Source organism: Stenella coeruleoalba, assembly GCF_951394435.1.
Source record: "Stenella coeruleoalba genome assembly, chromosome: X".
In the NCBI taxonomy this organism is placed as follows: Eukaryota; Metazoa; Chordata; class Mammalia; order Artiodactyla; family Delphinidae; genus Stenella; species Stenella coeruleoalba.
Window position 1 is genome coordinate 96,075,601 of NC_137152.1, and position 21,808 is coordinate 96,097,408.

The 21,808-nt window shown below is 40.0% G+C and overlaps 1 protein-coding gene across 5 annotated transcripts in view; it reads left to right on the top strand.

Moving 5' to 3' along the window:
* The window catches only part of DOCK11 (dedicator of cytokinesis 11), a 189,445-nt gene that overhangs the window by 139,618 nt on the left and 28,019 nt on the right, over nucleotides 1–21,808 (top strand). For all 5 annotated transcript variants that reach the window (XM_079910668.1, XM_079910672.1, XM_079910670.1 and 2 more), the window contains 4 exons: nucleotides 8,882–9,064; nucleotides 11,286–11,399; nucleotides 13,688–13,903; nucleotides 13,991–14,048. In XM_079910668.1, the coding sequence (XP_079766794.1) occupies nucleotides 8,882–9,064; nucleotides 11,286–11,399; nucleotides 13,688–13,903; nucleotides 13,991–14,048 (571 nt within the window). The remainder of the gene's footprint in view (nucleotides 1–8,881; nucleotides 9,065–11,285; nucleotides 11,400–13,687; nucleotides 13,904–13,990; nucleotides 14,049–21,808) is intronic.

Genomic DNA, 21,808 nt, shown 5'->3' on the forward strand with positions numbered 1-21,808 from the left:
TGCTAAGCGGCTGCTGCCCCCTAGCTCTCTGTTTTACGTTTGGTAGTATATATATGTCCATACCACTCTCTCGCTTTGTCACAGCTTACCCTTCCCCCTCCCCATATCCTCAAGTCCATTCTCTAGTAGGTCTGTGTCTTTATTCCTGCCTTAGCCCTAGGTTCTTCATGACATTTTTTTTCTTAAATTCCATATATATGTGTTAGCATACGGTATTTGTCTTTCTCTTTCTGACTTACTTCACTCTGTATGACAGACTCTAGGTCCATCCACCTCATTACAAATAGCTCAATTTCGTTTCTTTTTATGGCTGAGTAATATTCCATTGTATATATGTGCCACATCTTCTTTATCCATTCATCCGATGATGGACACTTAGGTTGTTTCCATCTCCGGGCTATTGTAAATAGAGCTGCAATGAGCATTTTGGTACATGACTCTTTTTGAATTATGGTTTTCTCAGGGTATATGCCCAGTAGTGGGATTGCTGGGTCATATGGTAGTTCTATTTGTAGTTTTTTAAGGAACCTCCATACCGTTCTCCACAGTGGCTGTACCAATTCACATTCCCACCAACAGTGCAAGAGTGTTCCCTTTTCTCCACACCCTCTCCAGCATTTACTGTTTCTAGATTTTTTGATGATGGTCATTCTGACTGGTGTGAGATGATATCTCATTGTACTTTTGATTTGCATTTCTCTAATCATTAATGATGTTGAGCATTCTTTCATGTGTTTGTTGGCAGTCCGTATATCTTCTTTGGAGAAATGTCTGTTTAGGTCTTCAGCCCATTTTTGGATTGGGTTGTTTGTTTTTTTGTTATTGAGCTGCATGAGCTGCTTATAAATTTTGGAGATTAATCCTTTGTCGGTTGCTTCATTTGCAAATATTTTCTCCCATTCTGAGGGTTGTCTTTCGGTCTTATGTATGGTTTCCTTTGCTGTGCAAAAGCTTTTAAGTTTCATTAGGTCCCATTTGTTTATTTTTGTTTTAATTTCCATTTCTCTAGGAGGTGGGTCAAAAAGGATCTTGCTGTGATTTAGGTCATAGAGTGTTCTCCCTATGTTTTTCTCTAAGAGTTTGATAGTTTCTGGCCTTACATTTAGGTCTTTAATCCATTTTGAGCTTATTTTTGTGTATGGATTAGGGAGTGATCTAATCTCATACTTTGACATGTACCTGTCCAGTTTTCCCAGCACCACTTATTGAAGAGGCTGTCCTTTCTCCACTGTGCATTCCTGCCTCCTTTATCAAAGATAAGGTGACCATATGTGCGTGGGTTTATCTCTAGGCTTTCTCTCCTGTTCCATTGATCTATCTTTCTGTTTTTGTGCCAGTACCGTACTGTCTTCAGTACTGTAACTTTGTAGTATAGGCTGAAGTCAGGGAGCCTGATTCCTCCAGCTTCATTTTTTGTTCTCAGGATTGCTTTGGCTATTCGGGGTCTTTTGTGTTTCCATACAAATTGTGACATTTTTTGTTCTAGTTCTGTGAAAAATGCCAGCGGTAGTTTGATAGGGATTGCATTGAATCTATAGATTGCTTTGGGTAGTAGAGTCATTTTCACAATGTTGATTCTTCCAATCCAAGAACATGATATATCTCTCCATCTGTTTGTATCATCTTTAATTTCTTTCATCAGTGTCTTATAGTTTTCTGCATACAGGTCTTTTGTCTCCATAGGTAGGTTTATTCCTAGATATTTTATTCTTTTTGTTGCAATGGTAAATGGGAGTGTTTTCTTGATTTCACTTTCAGATTTTTCATCATTAGTGTATAGGAATGCCAGAGATTTCTGTGCATTAGTTTTGTATCCTGGTACTTTACCAAATTCATTGATTAGCTCTAGTAGTTTTCTGGTAGCATCTTTAGGATTCTCTACGTATAGTATCATGTCATCCGCAAACAGTGACAGCTTTACTTCTTATCTGGTTTGGATTCCTTTTATTTCCTGTTCTTCTCTGATTGCTGTGACTAAAACGTCCAAAACTGTGTTGAATAAGAGTGGTGAGAGTGGGCAGCCTTGTCTTGTTCCTGATCTTAGTGGAAATGCTTTCAGTTTTTCACCTTTGAGGCCGATGTTGGCTGTGGGTTTGTCATATATGGCCTTTATTATGTTGAGGAAAGTTCCCTCTATGCCTACCTTCTGCAGGGTTTTTATCATAAATGAGTGTTGAATTTTGTCGAACGCTTTCTCTGCATCTGTTGAGATGATCATATGGTTTTTCTCCTTCAATTTGTTAATATGGTGTATCACGTTGATTGATATGCGTATATTGAAGAATCCTTGCATTCCTGGGATAAACCCCACTTGATCACGGTGTATGATCCTTTTAATGTGCTGTTGGATTCTGTTTGTTAGTATTTTGTTGAGGATTTTTGCATCTTTGTTCATCAGTGATATTGGCCTGTAGTTTTCTTTCTTTGTGACATCCTTGTCTGGTTTTGGTATCAAGGTGATGGTGGCCTCGTAGAAAGAGTTTGGGAGAGTTTGGGAGTGTTCCTCCCTCTGCTATTTTTGGAAGAGTTCGAGAAGGATAGGTGTTAGCTCTTCTCTAAATGTTTGATAGAATTCGCCTGTGAAGCCATCTGGTCCTGGGCTTTTGTTTGTTGGAAGATTTTTAATCACAGTTTCAATTTCAGTGCTTGTGATTGGTCTGTTCATATTTTCTATTTCTTCCTGATTCAGTGTTGGCAGGTTGTGCATGTCTAAGAATTTGTCCATTTCTTCCAGGTTGTCCATTTTATTGGCATAGAGTTGCTTGTAGTAATCTCTCATGATCTTTTGTATTTCTGCAGTGTCCGTTGTTACTTCTCCTTTTTCATTTCTAATTCTATTGATTTGAGTCTTCTCCGTTTTTTAATGGTTTATCAATTTTGTTTATCTTCTCAAAGAACCAGCTTTTAGTTTTATTGATCTTTGCTATCGTTTCCTTCATTTCTTTTTCATTTATTTCTGATCTGATTTTTATGATTTCTTTCCTTCTGCTAACTTTGGGGTTTTTTTGTTCTTCTTTCTCTAATTGCTTTAGGTGCAAGGTTAGGTTGTTTATTCGAGATGTTTCCTGTTTCTTAAGGTGGGCTTGTATTGCTATAAACTTCCCTCTTAGAACTGCTTTTTCTGCATCCCATAGGCTTTGGGTCATCATGTCTCTATTGTCATTTGTTTCTAGGTATTTTTTGATTTCCTCTTTGATTTCTTCAGTGATCACTTCGTTATTAAGTAGTGTATTATTTAGCCTCCATGTGTTTGTATTTTTTACAGATCTTTTCCTGTAATTGATGTCTAGTCTCATAGCGTTGTGGCCGGAAAAGATACTTGATACAATTTCAATTTTCTTAAATTTATCAAGGCTTGATTTGTGACCCAAGATATGATCTATCTTGGGGAATGTTCCATGAGCACTTGAGAAAAATGTGTATTCTGTTGTTTTTGGATGGAATGTCCTATAAATGTCGATTAAGTCCATCTTGTTTAATGTATCATTTAAAGCTTGTGTTTCCTTATTTATTTTCATTTTGGATGATCTGTCCATTGGTGAAAGTGGGGTGTTAAAGTCCCCTACTATGAATGTGTTACTGTCGATTTCCCCTTTTATGGCTGTTAGTATTTGCCTTATGTATTGAGGTGCTCCTGTGTTGGGTGCATAAATATTTACAGTTATTATATCTTCTTCTTGGATCAATCACTTGATCATTATGTAGTGTCCTTCTTTGTCTCTTCTAATAGTCTTTATTTTAAAGTCTATTTTGTCTGATATGAGAATTGCTACTCCAGCTTTCTTTTGGTTTCCATTTGCATGGAATATCTTTTTCCATCCCCTTACTTTCAGTCTGTATGTTTCTCTAGGTCTGAAGTGGGTCTCTTGTAGACAGCATATATATGGGTCTTGTTTTTGTATCCATTCAGCCAATCTTTGTCTTTTGGTGGGAGCATTTAGTCCATTTACATTTAAGGTAATTATCGATATGTATGTTCCTATTCCCATTTTCTTAATTGTTTTCTGTTCATTATTGTAGGTCTTTTCCTTCTCTTGTGTTTCCTGCCTAGAGAAGATCCTTTAGCATTTGTTGTAAAGCTGGTTTGGTGGTGCTGAACTCTCTCAACTTTTGCTTGTCTGTAAAGGTTTTAATTTCTCCATCAAATGTGAATGAGATCCTTGCTGGGTAGAGTAATCTTGGTTGCAGGTTTTTCTCCTTCATCATTTTAAATATGTCCCGCCAGTCCCTTCTGGCTTGCACAGTCTCTGCTGAAAGATCAGCTGTTAACCTTATGGGGATTCCCTTGTGTGTTATTTGTTGTTTTTCCCTTGCTGCTTTTAATATGCTTTCTTTGTATTTAATTTTTGACAGTTTGATTAATATGTGTCTTGGCATATTTCTCCTTGGATTTATCCTGTATGGGACTCTCTGTGCTTCCTGGACTTGATTAACTATTTCCTTTCCCATATTAGGGAAGTTTTCAACTATAATCTCTTCAAATATTTTCTCAGTCCCTTTCTTTTTCTCTTCTTCTTCTGGAACCCCTATAATTCAAATGTTGGTGCGTTTAATGTTGTCCCAGAGGTCTCTGAGACTGTCCTCAGTTCTTTTCATTCTTTTTTCTTTCTTCTGCTCTGCAGTAGTTATTTCCACTATTTTATCTTCAGGTCACTTATCTGTTCTTCTGCCTCAGTTATTCTGCTATTGATCCCATCTAGAGTATTTTTAATTTCATTTATTGTGTTGTTCATCGTTGTTTGTTTCATCTTTAGTTCTTCTCGGTCCTTGTTAAATGTTCCTTGCATTTTGTCTATTCTATTTCCAAGATTTTGGATCATCTTTACTATCGTTATTCTGAGTTCTTTTTCAGGTAGACTGCCTATTTCCTCTTCATTTGTCAGGTCTGGTGGGTTTTTATCTTGCTCCTTCATCTGCTGTGTGTTTTTCTGTCTTCTCATTTTGCTTAACTTACTGTGTTTGGGGTCTCCTTTTTGCAGGCTGCAGGTTCGTAGTTCCTGTTGCTCTTGGTGTCTGTCCCCAGTGGCTAAAGTCGGTTCAGTGGGTTGTGTAGGCTTCCTGGTGGAGGGGACTAGTGCCTGTGTTCTGGTGGATGAGGCTGTATCTTGTCTTTCTGGTGGGCAGGTCCATGTCTGGTGCTGTGTTTTGGGGTATCTGTGGCCTTATTATGATTTTAGGCAGCCTCTCTGCTAATGGATGGAGTTGTGCTCCTGTCTTGCTAGTTGTTTGGCATAGGGTGTCCAGCACTGTAGCTTGCTTGTCGTTGAGTGAAGCTGGGTGCTGGTGTTGAGATGGAGATCTCTGGGAGATTTTCGCCATTTGATACTATGTGGAGCTGGGAGCTCTCTTGTGGACCAGTGTCCTGAAGTTGGCTCTCCCACCTCAGAGGCACAGCTCTGACTCCTGGCTGCAGCACCAAGAGCCTTTCATCCACACTGCTCAGAATAAAAGGGAGAAAAAGTAGAAAGAAAGAGAGAGAGAGAGGGAGGGAGGGAGGAGGGAAGGAAGGAAAGAAAGAAAGAAGATAAAGTAAGTAAAATAAAATAAAGTTATTAAAATAAAAAATAATTATTAAGAAAAAAATTTTTAAGAAGAAAACAACAAAAAAAACGGACGGATAGAACCCTAGGACAAATGGTGGAAGCAAAGCTATACGGACAAAATCTCACACAGAAGCATACACATACACACTCACAAAAAGAGGAAAAGGGGAAAAAATCATAAATCTTCCTCTCAGAGTCCACCTCCTCAATTTGGGATGATTCGTTGTCTATTCAGGTATTCCACAGATGCAGGTACATCAAGTTGGTTGTGGAGCTTTAATCCGCTGCTCCTGAGGCTGCTGGGAGAGATTTCCCTTTCTCTTCTTTGTTCTCACAGCTCCCAGGGGCTCAGCTTTGGATTTGGCCCCGCCTCTGCGTGTAGGTCACCGGAGTGCGTCTATTCTTCGCTCAGACAGGACGGGGTTAAAGGAGCCGCTGATTCGGGGGCTCTGGCTCACTCAGGCCGAGGGGAGGGAGGAGCACGGTGTGCGGGGCGAGCCTGCGGCAGCAGAGGCCAACATGACATTGCACCAGCCTGAGGCGCGCCATGCGTTCTCCCGGGAGAGTTGTCCCTGGATCCCGTGACCCTGGCAGTGGCGGGCTGCACAGGCTCCCCGGAAGGGAGGTGTGAATAGTGACCTGTGCTCGCACACAGGCTTCTTGGTGGCGGCGGCAGCAGCCTTGGCGTCTCATGCCGGTCTCTGGGGTCCGTGCTTTTAGCCGCGGCTCGCGCCCGTCTCTGGAGCTCCTTTAAGCAGCGCTCTTAATCCGCTCTCCTTGCGCACCAGGAAACAAAGAGGGAAGAAAAAGTCTCTTGCCTCTTCGGCAGGTTCAGACTTTTACCCGGACTCCCTCCTGGCTAGCCGTGGTGCACTAACTCCCTGGAGGCTGTGTTCACGCTGCCAACTCCAGTCCTCTCTGTAATACAGTTTTTTGGATAAAGAAATAAATGGAAAACTGAGTTCAGTGCAAGCATGTTACGAGAAACTAAGGGAAAGAGATTCAGAAATAATTCATTTAACGAACAGTTACTGGGTAGGTACTTACTGATGTCAGATATTGTTTCAGGGATACAGTCCGAGGGTTTACTGTCCAGGAGAGGGGAACACACACACACATTGATGCACATCCACAAATACCATTAGTCTAAAAGAAGTCTATACAGAGAACTGAGGGTGAATAGGAGAAGGACGGGAAACACTAATTTAGCAAAAGTTTCTCTGCAGCACTGGAGTTAGGATTTAGTATGGACTCAGCAAGAGATGAGACTGAAGAGGTCGATGGGGACCAGATGATTATGTCCTCATCTTAGGAGTTAGACTTCATCTTTTAGGTATCAGGGAGCATGAAAGCACCATAATTAGATTTTTATTAAGAAAACTGTTGCGGGTGGGGGAAAATCTCTTTAAAAAGTAGCCTGGAAGCCTAGTCTCTGCCTTCATGAAGCTTTCAGTGGGTAAGGAGGGTGGGGCAGAAAATAAACAAGTAAATAAAACAGTAATTGTCACAAATTCTAGGAAGGAACCAAGGTGTTGAGATAGAGAATAATGATTTGTGGGAGTTACCTTACTTTAGATAGGTTTGTCACTTTTAAAATGAGACCTGAAATATGAAAAGGCGCCAGCTGTTTGAAAAGCGTAAGGAAGAACATTCTAGGGAGAAGCACAAGCATGTGCAAGGGCCTGGAGTTGGGATAGAGCTTGAAATTCTGGGAACTGCAAGGCCCGGTTTAGCTGGAATGTAGGGAGAAAAACAACATAGAAGGGGATGGAAGAGGAATCTATAGAGGAGATGAGAGGGAGCGGTCACAGAAGCAGGAAAAAAGGCAGGAGAGAAGGATATCATGGAAGCCACAGGAGAAAAGAGTCTCAGCATTATTATGCAGTACAGAGTGGTCTAATAAGATAAGGTGGAAAGGGAGTCCTTGGGAATTGGCAGTTACAAGGTCATTGATGATTTTGGTCATTGCCCACTCAGAGAAGTGATGTAGGTAGAAGTCTTCTTTTTTTTTTTTTAAAGTCAGGAGATGTCACATTAAAGTCTCCTTTTTTAAAAAAATTATTTATTTAGTTAGTTAATTTTTGGTTGTGTCGGGTCTTAGTTGCAGCACGCGGACTCTCTAGTTGAGGCGCGCGAGCTCAGTAGTTGTGGTGCGTGGGCTTAGTTGCCCTGTAGCATATGGAATCCTAGTTCCCCGACCAGGGATCAAACCCACGTCCCCTGCATTGGAAGGCGGATTCTTTACCACTGGACCACCAGGGAAGTTCCGGTAGAAGACTTCTTACAGCGGATTAACTACACTAAAGCTATGCTTTCCCTTCCTTTATTTTCATACTAGAGTATCTTGCCCAACAAGATTTGGTTTAATCCGGTGAGACTATTGATGAGATCTTTCAATTGCCAACTAGAAAACATTTATTAAACTTTCATTATCTGCATAGCATTGCACTTGGTGTTACGGTGATAAAACGAAGATAGGTTCCTATAATATGGGTTTAAATTCAATATTCCCAAGAAATAATTTTGCAAGGGTGGCCCTCTAGCTTCACACTCCCTGAGAAACATCCATTGTGTGCCCTGGAGTAGCTTACTACTTGCTTCCCTAGACATGTAAGCATGGAAGATTGTAATAAGCCTATGTTATACGTATAGTTTATTTTCCACAAAACAGAGTGAATATGTTCTCAAGGTAGCAGCCACTTGCCTGTTTTGAGAATTAGTTACTTTTTTTACTCTTTTTCTATGCCAACATGTATTTTGATCAACAGTTTATGAATAGAGGATGCACATGTTTATGTTTGTGTGTGTACACTTCATCTATACCTCATTTTGTTTAAAGATCAACTTTATTTGCTGAATAGATGCCTGGTATAATTTTCTCAGCATTTGGAAGTTCATAATATAAGGAACTGTTTAAATATAAAGCAAAAGAGTAAGTAATGCAGATTGTCCTAACCATTTTTAAGGCCCAAATTGAGACCCATCAATCATTCATCATTTCAGTCATTCATTAATTTAATACATATTACTGAGAACCTACTCATCTTCTTTTCCAGACCATTATGAGCTTTTCTTAGATCCGTAGCACTTATAGTCAGTACCTCACATTTTTGTAGAGACTTGTATACTGACTTGTATCGTTCTGTCATTAGTACATGCTGGTCTTTATGTTTTTAACTAGTTTGGGTTCTCCAGAGCGGAGCCCTAGCCTTATGTTGATTTTGTATCCTCAAAGCACCCAGCATAGTTGTAGGTGAGAATATAGTAGGCACTTGGTAGTTGATTGGCTTTTATGATTGGGTTTTCAGATACTTACTTATGTTTTTCCTGTTCTTTAGTTTCCCTCAGCCTTTTTCAAAGGAAGGGTAAACATGTGTGCTGCATTTTGCTATGAGGTTTTAAAGTGCTGCACATCAAAGATTAGCTCAACCAGGAATGAAGCCTCTGCACTTTTGTATCTTCTGATGAGAAACAACTTTGAGTATACCAAAAGGAAAACCTTTTTGAGGACACATCTGCAGGTCAGTGAAAACCAAAGCTCCTCTTCTTTCTTCTATTCAATCTTTAGCCTCTATGTCAAGATCTAGAGCTACCCAATCCAGTACAATAGCTATTAGCCACAGGTGGCCATTTAGCACTTGAAATGTAGCTAGTCTGAATTCAGATCTCCTGTAAATATAGAATACACATTGGCTTTTGAAGACTAAGTACAAAGAAGTAAAATATCTCAATTGTTTTATATTGACTGTATGTTGAAATGATATTCTGGATATATTGGGGTAAGTAAAATAAATTAAAATTCACTTGTGTCTTTTTACTTTTTAATGTGGCTACTGGACAATTTCAGATTACACATGTGACTCAGATCATATTTCTGTTGGGCAGCACTACTCTACAGCATAGGTGTTAAGAGCATAGATTCCAGATTCCAGGACTATCACACACTGTGACCTTAGCAAGGGCTTCCTTAGCCTCTCGGTGCCTCAGTTGCCTCATATGTAAAATAGTGGTAAATATCCCTACCTACCTCGTAAGGTTGTGGTGAGGATTAAACGAGATGATTAAGTAACAAACAAAGCACTTGTACTTTTCATGTTCCAGCATGCCCAGTTAGTAAAAAAAATGAGAGAAGTCTCAAGGTTTAGTAGAAAGCATGGACTTTGGAATTGGACCTACCTGGGCTTAAATCATAGCTCGGCTACTTACTTACTTATGTGACCCTAGGCAAGATACTCAATTTGTCTTAACTCTTTGCCTCATCTGTAAAATGAGGCCAAGTATGTTTCACCTTGCAGGGTTATCATGAGGGTTAAAAATAAAGTGTGTATGGTGCCTGGCACATAATAGACACTGAGTACGTGGCAGTTTTTCAGCGTCTCCATGTTTTTTAGCTTATCTGGTGAAACAACTCTCTGAATTAAACAACAATTGGGACTTCTTGGCAGTAGCCCTCTTCATAATATGGGAAATGCTTGGTCATATTTCTGTCTTCACTGCCTTGGTCTGGCCCGTTGCAGTTGTTTATTGGAGACTGGGTTATAAATGAGGAAACAGCCATAAGCAGCTTTTTAGAAACGTTGTCAGTGATGTGAAAATCTGATAGAAGTATATGCTTCCTGTAAAAATCTTCTATATAGTTACTTTTGGGTACTAGGGCCAGCATTATATGTTAGGGTGTCTAATATTTGCTTTCATAGAGGTGTCACTTGAGTACCATCTTCCCCCAAAACATTTCTGCAATTAGTGTTCTGGTGTATCTGAAAATTCCCCAGTAGGGTCCATTCTTCTGGGTTAAAACATCAATTTTTCTCAAGTCCTTTATTCAAATATAAATGAATTAATAAATGTGCAGACGTAGAACCAGGTTCTAAGTGGTCGATAAAGTGGTTAAGTAGTAGTATTGTGATTATGATCTCTTTAATCCTCATAACAGCTCTATAAAGTAGGTATTGTTATCATCCCCATATTGCAAATGAGGAAAGTGAGGCACAGGAGGGGTAGTTAACTTTCTCAAACCCACTCAGTGAATAATGGATAAAGTCAAGATTTGAATCTAGGGCAGTTTCACTCAAGAGCCTGCACTCAGCTCCTACAGTATCTTGCTTCTCCAGATCAGGGGTAAAGCGTCCAGCCACTAACCCCTTAGCCTGAATCATTTAAGCATTCAACCAAAGGAGCCTGAGAAATTAAAAAGCACCATTCTGTTATATTATACTGCTATCATCATGTAATGTATATGCCATAACATATACTGCTATCTAAACTAGATAGGCCCCAGTCAGAAACAAAGAAGGGAGCTGAGGCGCTGGAGTTGGAAGTCCAGCACACTGAAATAGACTAGTGAAAAGAAATGAGAAACCATCAAGAAAAAGGTCATTTATTCCCAACTTTGCCATAGCTACTACGTAGCAGGCATATTGAAAGTAGAGACCTGACCACCATTGTATTAGTTCACTAATTATGAAAACAGTTTTAGATCTAGCTGTGCCGTGAGTTTGGAAGGTTTTTCACATCTAACCAAGAAAAGTCCCAATAAAATTTGTAATTAGGAACCTCTGAAGTTGCTGTTTCAACAGAAGAGTTTAAACCCCTCATGTATGAAGAAAATAGATTTTGATGGAACTATGTAGGATCTTCAAAAGAAGAATTTCATATGAGTGCTTATAGGTTTGTACAATGATGAAAATAAGCAGCATTTGTGCAAAAGACATTTGAAAAAATGGTGTTTGCTTCTTCCCACAGATTATCATTGCTGTAAGCCAGCTGATAGCTGATGTAGCACTAAGCGGAGGATCGAGATTTCAGGAGTCTTTATCCATTATCAGTAATTTTGCAAATAGTGACAGACCTATGAAGGTATGTTCTCACTTCAAGTAAAAAGTTAGAACTACGTTCACTGTCAGGGAAGCTTACACTCCTCACGTTAAACTGTGTGTTGGATTTACAATTTTTATATAGTGTAGAGTTTATAGAATGTGAGCTTCACAAGTCAAAGCTTTGTCTTGTACACCACTGCACCTCTAGCACCTAGAACACTGCCTGGTACACAGTGGATATTCAATATTATTTGAATGGATGGATCAATGGCTATACTGTGTATACATAGTTATGATAGGATTCCAATTTTTTTCTGGGCTTGATTTTTAAACTTGCTCAAAAAAGAAATGGGTCCTTTCTTAACAGTTGTTACCATTTATAAGATTGGTTAATTAAGCATTGAGTTTGAAATTTCACAAAACCTCACTTATTAGAGTAGCTAACAGCTGCCTGATCCTTTGCCAGCAGATAAGGAGTGGCACAGAAGGGATTCCTTATTTGATGCTTTTCTGAGTTTAAAGAATCATCTGTTAACTGGGGCTTACCAGAGATACTTATTGGCAAATCCAAGTCCAAGGCTGTCATTCTTAGGCACCAGCTGGCTGAGGCCAAACCCAAGACCCTGACCACCATTCCTCTTTCCAAGCTATATGCTTAAAACCTATAACATTGTGAAAATTCATTTTTTGTTTTGTTGCATGGAGAGCAGGTTCTGATCTTCAGTGATGCATGCGTACAAGGGAAGAAGAATCCTTTGCCAGTAGAGAACTTTTCCTCCCCGAGGAATCATCCCCATTCTTGGGAAAAGTCATCTTTCAGCATAATTTGACAATTTGTGTAAAATCTGGAAAAAAAAAAAGCCCACAGTCACAGCATACTTAATGTTTGGGATGTGTCGAATCTTTGTACCAAAAAATATTCCCATAGGAATGTTGCTGAAACTGAAAAAAACACTGAGTAGTGCCAGCCATTGTCAGGCTGGGAAAGTTTGCTTTTCAGCCAGTGCTGGTTCCTCGGGAGATCAGTATATGCTTCAACTAATCCCATGAGCACAGAAAAAGCTTATGTCATTTAGGATTTTTTTACTTATACCCTAAGAGTTTATTTTTACCAGTTCTTACCATCCTTAATTCCATGTTACGTAAAAGTTGGGTTAGCAACTTTTTCAAAGTAAATGGGGTCTGTTTTAGCCCTCCTTGATAGGAAATCTTTTTCATGACTCATTTCTGAAATGACTTAGTTTTATCCTGGTAGGGAAGTCATTACCAATAAACTCTAGTACAACAAAGTATAGCTTTCTCCCAGTAAATGGAATCTCTATTAATGTATAAGAAGAGACTTTACATATATAATTATTTTTAAAAGTCATCTTTAAAGAAGGCACTTTTAAAAATAATTTTCTCCACATTTGGTTATATTCACATTGAAAGGCTCCCAAAGCCCTGTACCTGTCCCTTACTCATCTTCTCTGAATCCTACAAATAAATGTGATTACTCCAGTGGGGTTAATAGGAAGCAATAGGACTTCCTTAATAGTGCCCAAGATAAAGAGGAAACTCGAACTTCGTGTTTTTGGGTACAGACACGTTGAGAGAAGTTAATGATCTCTTTAAACTCTTCAGAGTGTTCTGTGATTCATAAACTCTTATTTGCATAATTGGAAATTTTTGCAGTATGGTTTTCACCTTAGTGTATATGGTAGTTGGTAGATGGGATAAGTATGCTTGTCGGTATGGAAGAGTGACTAAGATCACTAGCTTTGGAGCCAAACTGCCTGGGTGTAAATCCTGTCTCTACCACTTACCAACTGCAAGACTTTGGCCAAACTACTTAACTGCTGTGTACCTCGGTTTTCCATTGGTAAAATGAATTATAATAGTACTTAATTCATAAGGTTGTTATAAAATTTAAAACATGTAAAGCACCTAGGCCACTGCCTGGTGCATAGTAAGCTGTCAATTTTTAGTTACTGTTGTAACTAAAATTACACAATAAAAGTGAATATAGATTACACTCATAGCTGTAGAATTCACGGTGGAGGAGCTGGGGTTCAAAGCCAGGTAGACTGGCTCCGAAGTCCGTGCTTTTATGTATTATGAATATACTGCCCTCAAACTCATTGCTTTTGAAGCCTGAGCTAGTGAGATATATTTTAAAGAATTAATTTAAAACTCTTTGGGCAAGCTACATGCCAAGAACCAAGAACCAAATACCAAGATCTCTAACAAGGGGTAAAAGTTGTGTGTTATTCCCAGGATTGGATGCCTAGGCTTAGAGCGCACTGGTAATATTGATAAACATGTCTTTTTTGTTTGTTTTGATATTAGGCAACTGCTTTTCCCACAGAAGTTAAAGACTTGACCAAGAGAATCCGTACTGTTCTTATGGCCACTGCTCAAATGAAGGAGCATGAGAAAGACCCTGAAATGCTAATTGATCTCCAGTATAGCTTAGCCAAGTCCTATGCAAGTACCCCAGAGCTCAGGAAAACCTGGCTTGATAGCATGGCAAAGATTCATATAAAAAATGGAGATTTTTCAGAGGTGACTACTTATGGCTTTGTTCTAAACACAACCCTGCAAAACCCTGGAGCGCAATCTGACAGTTCTTTCTTTGTCATCCTTTTTCAGGCAGCAATGTGTTATGTCCATGTAGCAGGTTTGGTTGCAGAGTTTCTTCATCGAAAAAGTAAGGCATTTCTGTTCTTAAAGATGGGGAGGACTTCAGTTAGCACAAGAATTTTTATCTTTGTAGCTTGCACCTGTGAATGTGATATGATTGAGCTCTGAAAAATGTGTTTATACCTTTAGCCTTATTCACTGTTAAACAGAAGTTGTTATAAAAGAAAACGGGATTGTTCATTTGCCTTCTGCTTTCATTAAGAGTACAAGAATAAGCTAAATAGTACAGGGCCAGGCCTGATGCCCAATGTTTATTCTCCAAGACTGTCTCCCTGGAAGACTGCCACAAATGAAATTCTCAGGGCTTATGAGAGGCCCTGGATAATACACACCACTTATTTTCCCCTATCTGCCTCAACTTTACCAACAACTGCCCACAAATTAGATCTCTACAGCCACTTTAGTGCAACAATATCTTGGTATTAAAAGGGAGTTGGCACATCAGCAAGATGGCCTTATAAGATGTCCCTCGTTTGTATACCCATCTCAACAACAATTTGGCATCCCTACATGGACGTAAGTGCCTTTGTGGGAGTTGTGGGATCCAGCACCACATGCCAAGGGACCTGGGAGGAATTTTACCCACCCATGCATCACGTAATAGGCAGACAGATCTGTGTCCTGTCTGTGGACCCTGCAGTGGCCTATGAGCTGCCTCCAGCCCCTCTCAGCTGCAGTCCGGGATCCCCTGGAGAACACTGTCTTTAGATAACCACCCACAGATGAGGGAGCCTTGGGGGAAGTCCAGAAGTCCAGTGGAGAAGTTCCAGCGTGCTGTCGGAGCAAAAATTATACAAGTTTGAATACACTGGAGAGGATAAGAGGAACAGTTTGATTTCACTCGTGTCACCCTTTCCCCAAGGTGGCACAGCTCAGTGCCAAGAGAGACTTTCTCACCGTGATTTCTTCTGCAGGGAAAAGTGAGAGCATGTGAGTGGGTACTGCCTTTCCCAGCAGTGCAGATGTTGCCAAAGAGGCCCATTTCTCTCCTGCCCCATCGAGAGTACTGAGTCATGAACTGAATGAGTGGGGGGCAGGAAGAGGCTGGGAGCGCAGCCCATCGGACTTAGAGGGCATCACAGGGACACAGATCCTACTAACCGCATCACAGACTCCATCAAAAAGCCCACCAACAAATTGCTGGAGACATTTAGCCTGTGGATCCCACCCAGCTGGCCCACAGGCACCCCTGGTGCTCCACGCGCCTCAACCACATACCGTAGCTGGATCTCTGTGCGTGCTCCTGAAGGCAGATGGCTAGTGAGCATGTGCAGAAAACCAGCCAGAATCGGTGGGCCAGGGAGAGACCACAAGCTTGAACTTTAGAATCACCCTTGGGAGATCAAATGGGAGGCTGTTAGCACCTGGCCTGGTGTATTGCATGATGGAGAAAAGACATACACGCTTAAGAATTCTGTCATAAGAGGGAGCGAGAACCGTGGAGCAGGTGTATCCATAGCAGGGCTGTGAAAGCCTCAGAATCCCCAGCAGGACAGATGGAAGGTTGTTCTCTCCTAAAATCAGTCAGGAAAGTTGGTTGGAGGTAACTGCTACTTCAAATGTGAAGATAGCAATGGAAGACTTCAAGGAACATGAGAAATGAAGGAAACATGACACCACCAAAGGATCACAATAATCTCGTAGTAACCAAACTCAAAGACATGGAGATCTGCAATTTATCTAATAAAGAATTCAAAATAGCTCTTCTAAGGAAGCTCAGTGAGCCACAATAAAACAGAAAATTCAACAAAATCAGGAAAATACACGAACAAAATGAGAAGTTAAACAGAGATAGAAATCTCACAAAAAAGGACCAAACATATTCTGGAGCTGAAGAATACAATGAATGAAGTGAAAAAACCGCAGTAGAGAGTATTAACAACAGAATGGATCAAGCAGAAGAAATAATCTGAATTAGAAGACCGGACTTTTGAAATTATCCAGTCAGAGGAGAAAAAAGAAAAATGAAAAAGAGTGAAGAAAGCCTATGTGATCTATGGGATACTATCAGCAGAAACCTTACAGGCCAGGAGAGAGTGGGATGAGATTTTCAAAGTGCTGAAAGAAAAACAACAACAACTGCCAACCAAGAATACTCCATCCAGCAAAGTTGTCCTTCAGAAATGGACAGATGAAGGCTTTCCCAGGCAAAAGCTGAGGGAGTCCATCACCACTAGACCTGTCTTCCAAGAAATGCTGAAAAAAGTTCTTCAAGCTGAAATGAAAGGATGCTTATTAATAACATGAAAACATATGAAATGTATCTATATGAATGGATAAAGAAGACATGGCACATATAATCAATGGAAAGAAGGAAATCCTGCCACTTGTGACAAAATGGATGGAGCTTGAGGGCATTATGTTAAGTGAAATAAGTCAGAGAAAGACAAACAGTGTATGATCTCACTTACACGTGGAATCTTAGAAAGCCAAATTTGTAGAAAAAGAAAGTAGAATGGTGGTAGCCAGGGGTAGCGGAAATGGGGTAATTTTGGTCAAAGGGTACAAACTTCCACTTAAAAGATGAGTAAGTTCTGGATATCTAATGTACATAGTGATTATAGTTAACAGTACTGTGGTATATACTTGAAAGTTGCTAAGAGTATAGATCTGAAATGTTCTCACTCCCCCCAAAATGGTAATTATGTGTGGTGATAAACACTACTGTGGTAATCATTTCACAATATATACATGTATCGAATCAACACATACACCTTAAACTTACGCTGTGTGGGATATCAATTATGTCTCAATAGAGCTGGGGCTGGTTGCAGGGGTGGAAGGGGGCCACAAAAAGGAGTCATGGTCTTGAAGGGCTCAGGATCCAGCAAGTCTAATTCAGGAATCTTCCTGAAAGCTTCCCTTTCCAAAATTAGTATTGTTGACTGTTGTACTTAAATAGTAAAACAGTTGAGTTAGGTTTAAAAATTGATTGGCAATGGACATTGCAAAGAAATCTCCCGCTATCTATCACAATTGCCAAGCTATTTCCTTGAATGCAGTCAAATGAATGACATTTGGGCAGAATGAAACCATCTTGTGGGAGTCACATTGCTGCGGTTTTGGCTCTGAGAACACTACCATGTTTTGTTTTGTTTTTTAATTCCAGAATTCCTACAGTTAACTATGTATCTTTCTTCCCAGATAGCATGACTAAAATGTAGATTCATTTTAAATTTAACACTTTCTGTTTGATACTGAATTTCTTTTGAACAATCCATATTTTGAAATTGGTATACTCTAGTATTCTCTTTTTAGTACATAGTGGTTTCAACATGGAGAATGGGATTAATTATCAGAAGAAGGCCTTGTTTGAGGGTTTTTTTCCTACATCACCGGTATGCCTGAGAAATTGCAGTAAAAACACATATTGAAATTGCACACCTGCAGCTGCAAAAAACTAACAAATATGAGAGCCCTAAACATGGTACTAAATAAAGTTTTAGGTGTGTCTTTCAGGTATATCAGGTTAATATAATCTCATCTTTTTCAGTAGTAGAAATCTGAAATAAGAGTTTTTTGTCTACTGAGTATAAACCCTTTATATATTGAAAATAGTTAAATGTATTAAAGTACTTCCTTAGAATTTTTTTCACAAGTGCAAAGACCTTAAAACTAAGCAAAAATCAAGAATTATTAATCTCCATTATCAGTTCTTAAGCTTTAGAATTATAACTATAGTACTGGAGAAAATAGCAACTTAAATATTGCTGTGGGTTTTTTTTGGACATTAGCTTGAGGCAGCTAGCCTGAACATCAAACAATGTGACATGTTTCAACAAGTGGAAACAGTGCTTTTAACTAGTCATTTAAGTATTTATTTCATAATACCTTCAAGGTTTTTTTTAGAATTTATCCTTCACAGAAATCAAAGAGCCCTTCTCTGAGTAGGAAAAAAATGATGTTTTGCATTTTAAACAAAAAATAATGTTAAAGGGCTTCCCTGGTGGCGCAGTAGTTGGGAGTCCGCCTGCCGATGCAGGGGACGCGGGTTCGTGCCGCGGTCCGGGAAGATCCCACGTGCCGCGGAGCGGCTGGGCCCGTGAGCCATGGCCGCTGAGCCTGCGCGTCTGGAACCTGTGCTCTGCGACGGGAGAGGCCACAACAGTGAGAGGCCCGCGTACCGCAAAAAAAAAAAATAATAATAATGTTAAATATAGGAGAGGTTTACATATTTATTTATAGGTGCCATCTATTTTTAAGCCTGGAAAATTCTACTCAAACTAGAAAATCGTATTCTAAAATGGTGGCAGTAGTAAAATCCTCAGGACTTCCCCCCTTAGCTTCAATTGTGCCAATGATCGAAAACACCTGATTTTGCTAATTAGCTGATTCAGCTATGACAGTTATACCCAGGTGGACCACTGATGTTAAAACAGAAGTTAAAAACTTAATCTGTTAACCTGTCATTCAGTCTGAGAAATCCATGATCTAGATAAGACCTGGATATTCACAGAGTAAATAGAAGTACGTTTGAGTGCAGGACTGAAGAAAAAGGTTTTATTTATACTTAAGACACACTTATTCAACAAAAATAATTGAGCAGTTGTAGAGCCCTGTGTTTTCTATCAAGTGTCCTTGCTAATGAAGACAAAATCTTTGACGTATCGATTGCCAGAATTTTTCTGTTTTCTCAAAGTCCTGTGCTATTTCTCTTGAAGTCATTATAAAGCTTTTTTTTCATCAGGATGGAATGAAATGCTATAGCTGATGCATTGGAGACACATGATTTCCTGTTTAGAGTTTTTAAGAAAAAAAAAATAGTTTGTCTCATTGGGTGGTTGCCTAAGCGAGCAAGGAAATGGGCCCCTGGCCTCCAGAGGTGACCACAGAACACCAGTGAGGGCCCATTTCTAGATCCTTTTTTTCATTTTTCAGGCCCTGAACTGAAAGGGAAAGGGGGAGGAGGTGTGCAGTTCTCCCTGTCCCACCGCCACCCTCAGACATCTTTCAGGCAGCCAGAGTTCCTGCTCTTTGTACCAGAGATCTTAAGGGTCATCATTCTCTTCCCTTTCCCTAAGTTATCTCTAAGTGGTGATACTAGGTGTGAGTTACTCCCACTCCCAAAAATATGTAATAAGAAACAGATCTAAATTTCCTTATTTTTATTTTGTCTGAAAACCTCAAAATGTTCTAGATCTCATTCTCTGGAGCCTAGACTTAGGTACCTCTTCCTCTTCTCTTCCTGAGAGAGTGCACAACTGTTTTCCCCCAGGGAAGACAAGAATCAAGTCTGCATTCTTACACCACCACATAGCATCCGAGGTTCAGCAAAGCTTCAGGCCTGTAGAGCTCCTCCAGCACCCCGGGAAAAGGAATTTCATTTCCCATAGAGTCTGTTCTTTTCATGCCTTATAGGATAATGTTCCCTTCGCCAAGTCTTTATACCCAGGTTCTGAAAGTTTACGTTCTGCAAAGCTTTTTCTTTACCCACTTCCTTCCCAATCACAGCTTTTTCCCTTTTTGCCCTCCGCTTTTACCTCCTATCCCTCTTCTGACCAGCAGTCTTATTTTATCAAGGGTTGAACTGCTTTCCCATCGTCGAAACTCCTCCCTGCTTTTTTCATGGGACAATTTGTTCTCAAGGTGTAGTGGTCTCTACTTGGACAGTTTGCATCTTGCTTTCCCTTGGACAGCAATCAGGAATACAGAAGCTACAGCTATGAAGGGCAAAATCAGGAATCCAGGTCACATACCAGAAAGATTCAAAGCAGAGCCTCCAAGGCCATGTTATAGAATGCTACAGAGGGCTACGGGAGAGCCCTCACACACGTGCCTCCCTCTGTTGGGACATATACACTGGCCTAGATTCAGCAACTTGTTTCATCCGAAACAAGACTAAACTAAACAAGACTAAAGGGAATCAGAATTTTCCCTAAGCATTTTAAAGACCCTAACAAACAAGAGAGTCCTCTTATCATTGGATAGTTTGGTGGGTGTTGATAACTTAAGCAAACAAGGGGATATATAGGCTTTTCTAGCTAGAGATAACGTCATCAGGCATAGGACTCAAGGTAATACACTTAGCAAGAATAGTGGACTCTGACGCTGAAAATCCATAATAGTAGTCTTTACACCAGATGATACACACAGCGAAGTCCAAAAGAAGACCCATAATTTACCCTCCTTCTACTTAAGGTATACCCTGGAAGACTCTTTCCCAAGATGCTTTAGTCTCATCTGATCTCAGGCATAGGAGTGTGCCCCTTTTGTCCTCCCCTAAATCACGGCCTACTAGAGAAACCCTAGATTTGGGAATCACTTAAAGTAATAATATCCTCAGCGTAGACAGGATTTTTCCCCCAGTCGTGGACCTAGCTGCCTGAGGCCTTCAGGGATTGACCCTTTTCTTTGTTAAGGACCACACTATCTCTTCAGTCAAGTTTTGGGGCCCTCTTCCTTAACTGCCTAGCTCTTGACTTCATAGAGGTAATCAAGTGGGACATTTTCTCCTAAATTTCAAAAAGTTCTCCTAATGCACTGCTACTCAGAGTGCCCCATGGACGCAACTGCCAGTCTGAGAATGGTTTCTTACTGGTCCACGACAAGATAAGGAATATTAACCCAAATATAAATCAACTTACGGCACTGAGCATGATGGTTAGTTCAGCTGAATTTGTTTTTTTATAGAAAGACTGTTGAAGAAGGAACTGATGAATTGATTTACATTCTCCTTATCATGTTGTGATCCAGCCCTTTGAATAGAATTCCCCTAGCAGTCTATTTAACAGACCATTTTAGACATGCTTATCCTCAGAAATGAAACATGCCATGCTCTATCTTCAGTGCCTTTTATTACCTAATTTCTTGGAACAAAAATGGTCCTAAAGTCCATTGGGTCAAAGTAAATCTTATTTTCATTTCTGCCTCTCCTTTTTCTCTAACAGAAATCCACTGACTACTCCCTATGGGTTTCTCCATTTTTGAAAAAGTGCTTCAGAATAACCCCATCTTCCCTTACCAGAATCCCATCTCTCTCTCTCATAGAAGTGTGATGCTGACTTGATACCTCATTTTCTATCAAGCGTCTTACCAGAAGATGTATGTCTAGTTAGCATTCACTTAGACGAGAAGAGTTGTCAAAATCCAAGCCGTGATACATGACCCTTTTTTCCATCAGAATGCTGAGACATCTCCTCAATGTGAGGTTTGGCTTTCCTAAACCTTCCTTCTTCCTTCCCCAACCTCTAACAGCAGGAAGCTTACCAAATATTTAGTCGTGAGTAGGTCATCATTTCTGAGCATCACTATTAGAGATGTTGTAGAACAATAGATTGCAAAAGCTGTCCCCTTTGTGACCAGCCATTTTCCACTGCCTAGCAGATTCAGTTATAAGGAAGCCAAAATTTCCTTACCTATAAAATGACAGCGCCCTTAGGGGTAAACGCAGCCAGAGCAGTAGTGTTTGGACATGTTCCTATGTCCAGAGTCTGCAGGGCAACCACGTGGCCTTCTATACCCATACTCTTGCTTGACAGTAACAATTTGGTCCACAATCCTACAGCAGCTGTTCTCAGCTTGAGCTCACTTCCTACTTCCCAGGGGTCCAGCTGCAGTCACTTACTATACGAGCTGCTAGCAATTATTGTATCTTGAGAAAGCTAGTTTATTTATTGGTAGCTTTGTTTGGTAATAATAATTCATTGCACACTTGTTATATGTTAGGTTCTGTTCTAAACACTTTACATTTCATTGAATTCTTATAAGGTAGCTGCTGTTTCTATTTTACAGATGATGGAACTTTTTACAGTCCTAGAGAGATAAACA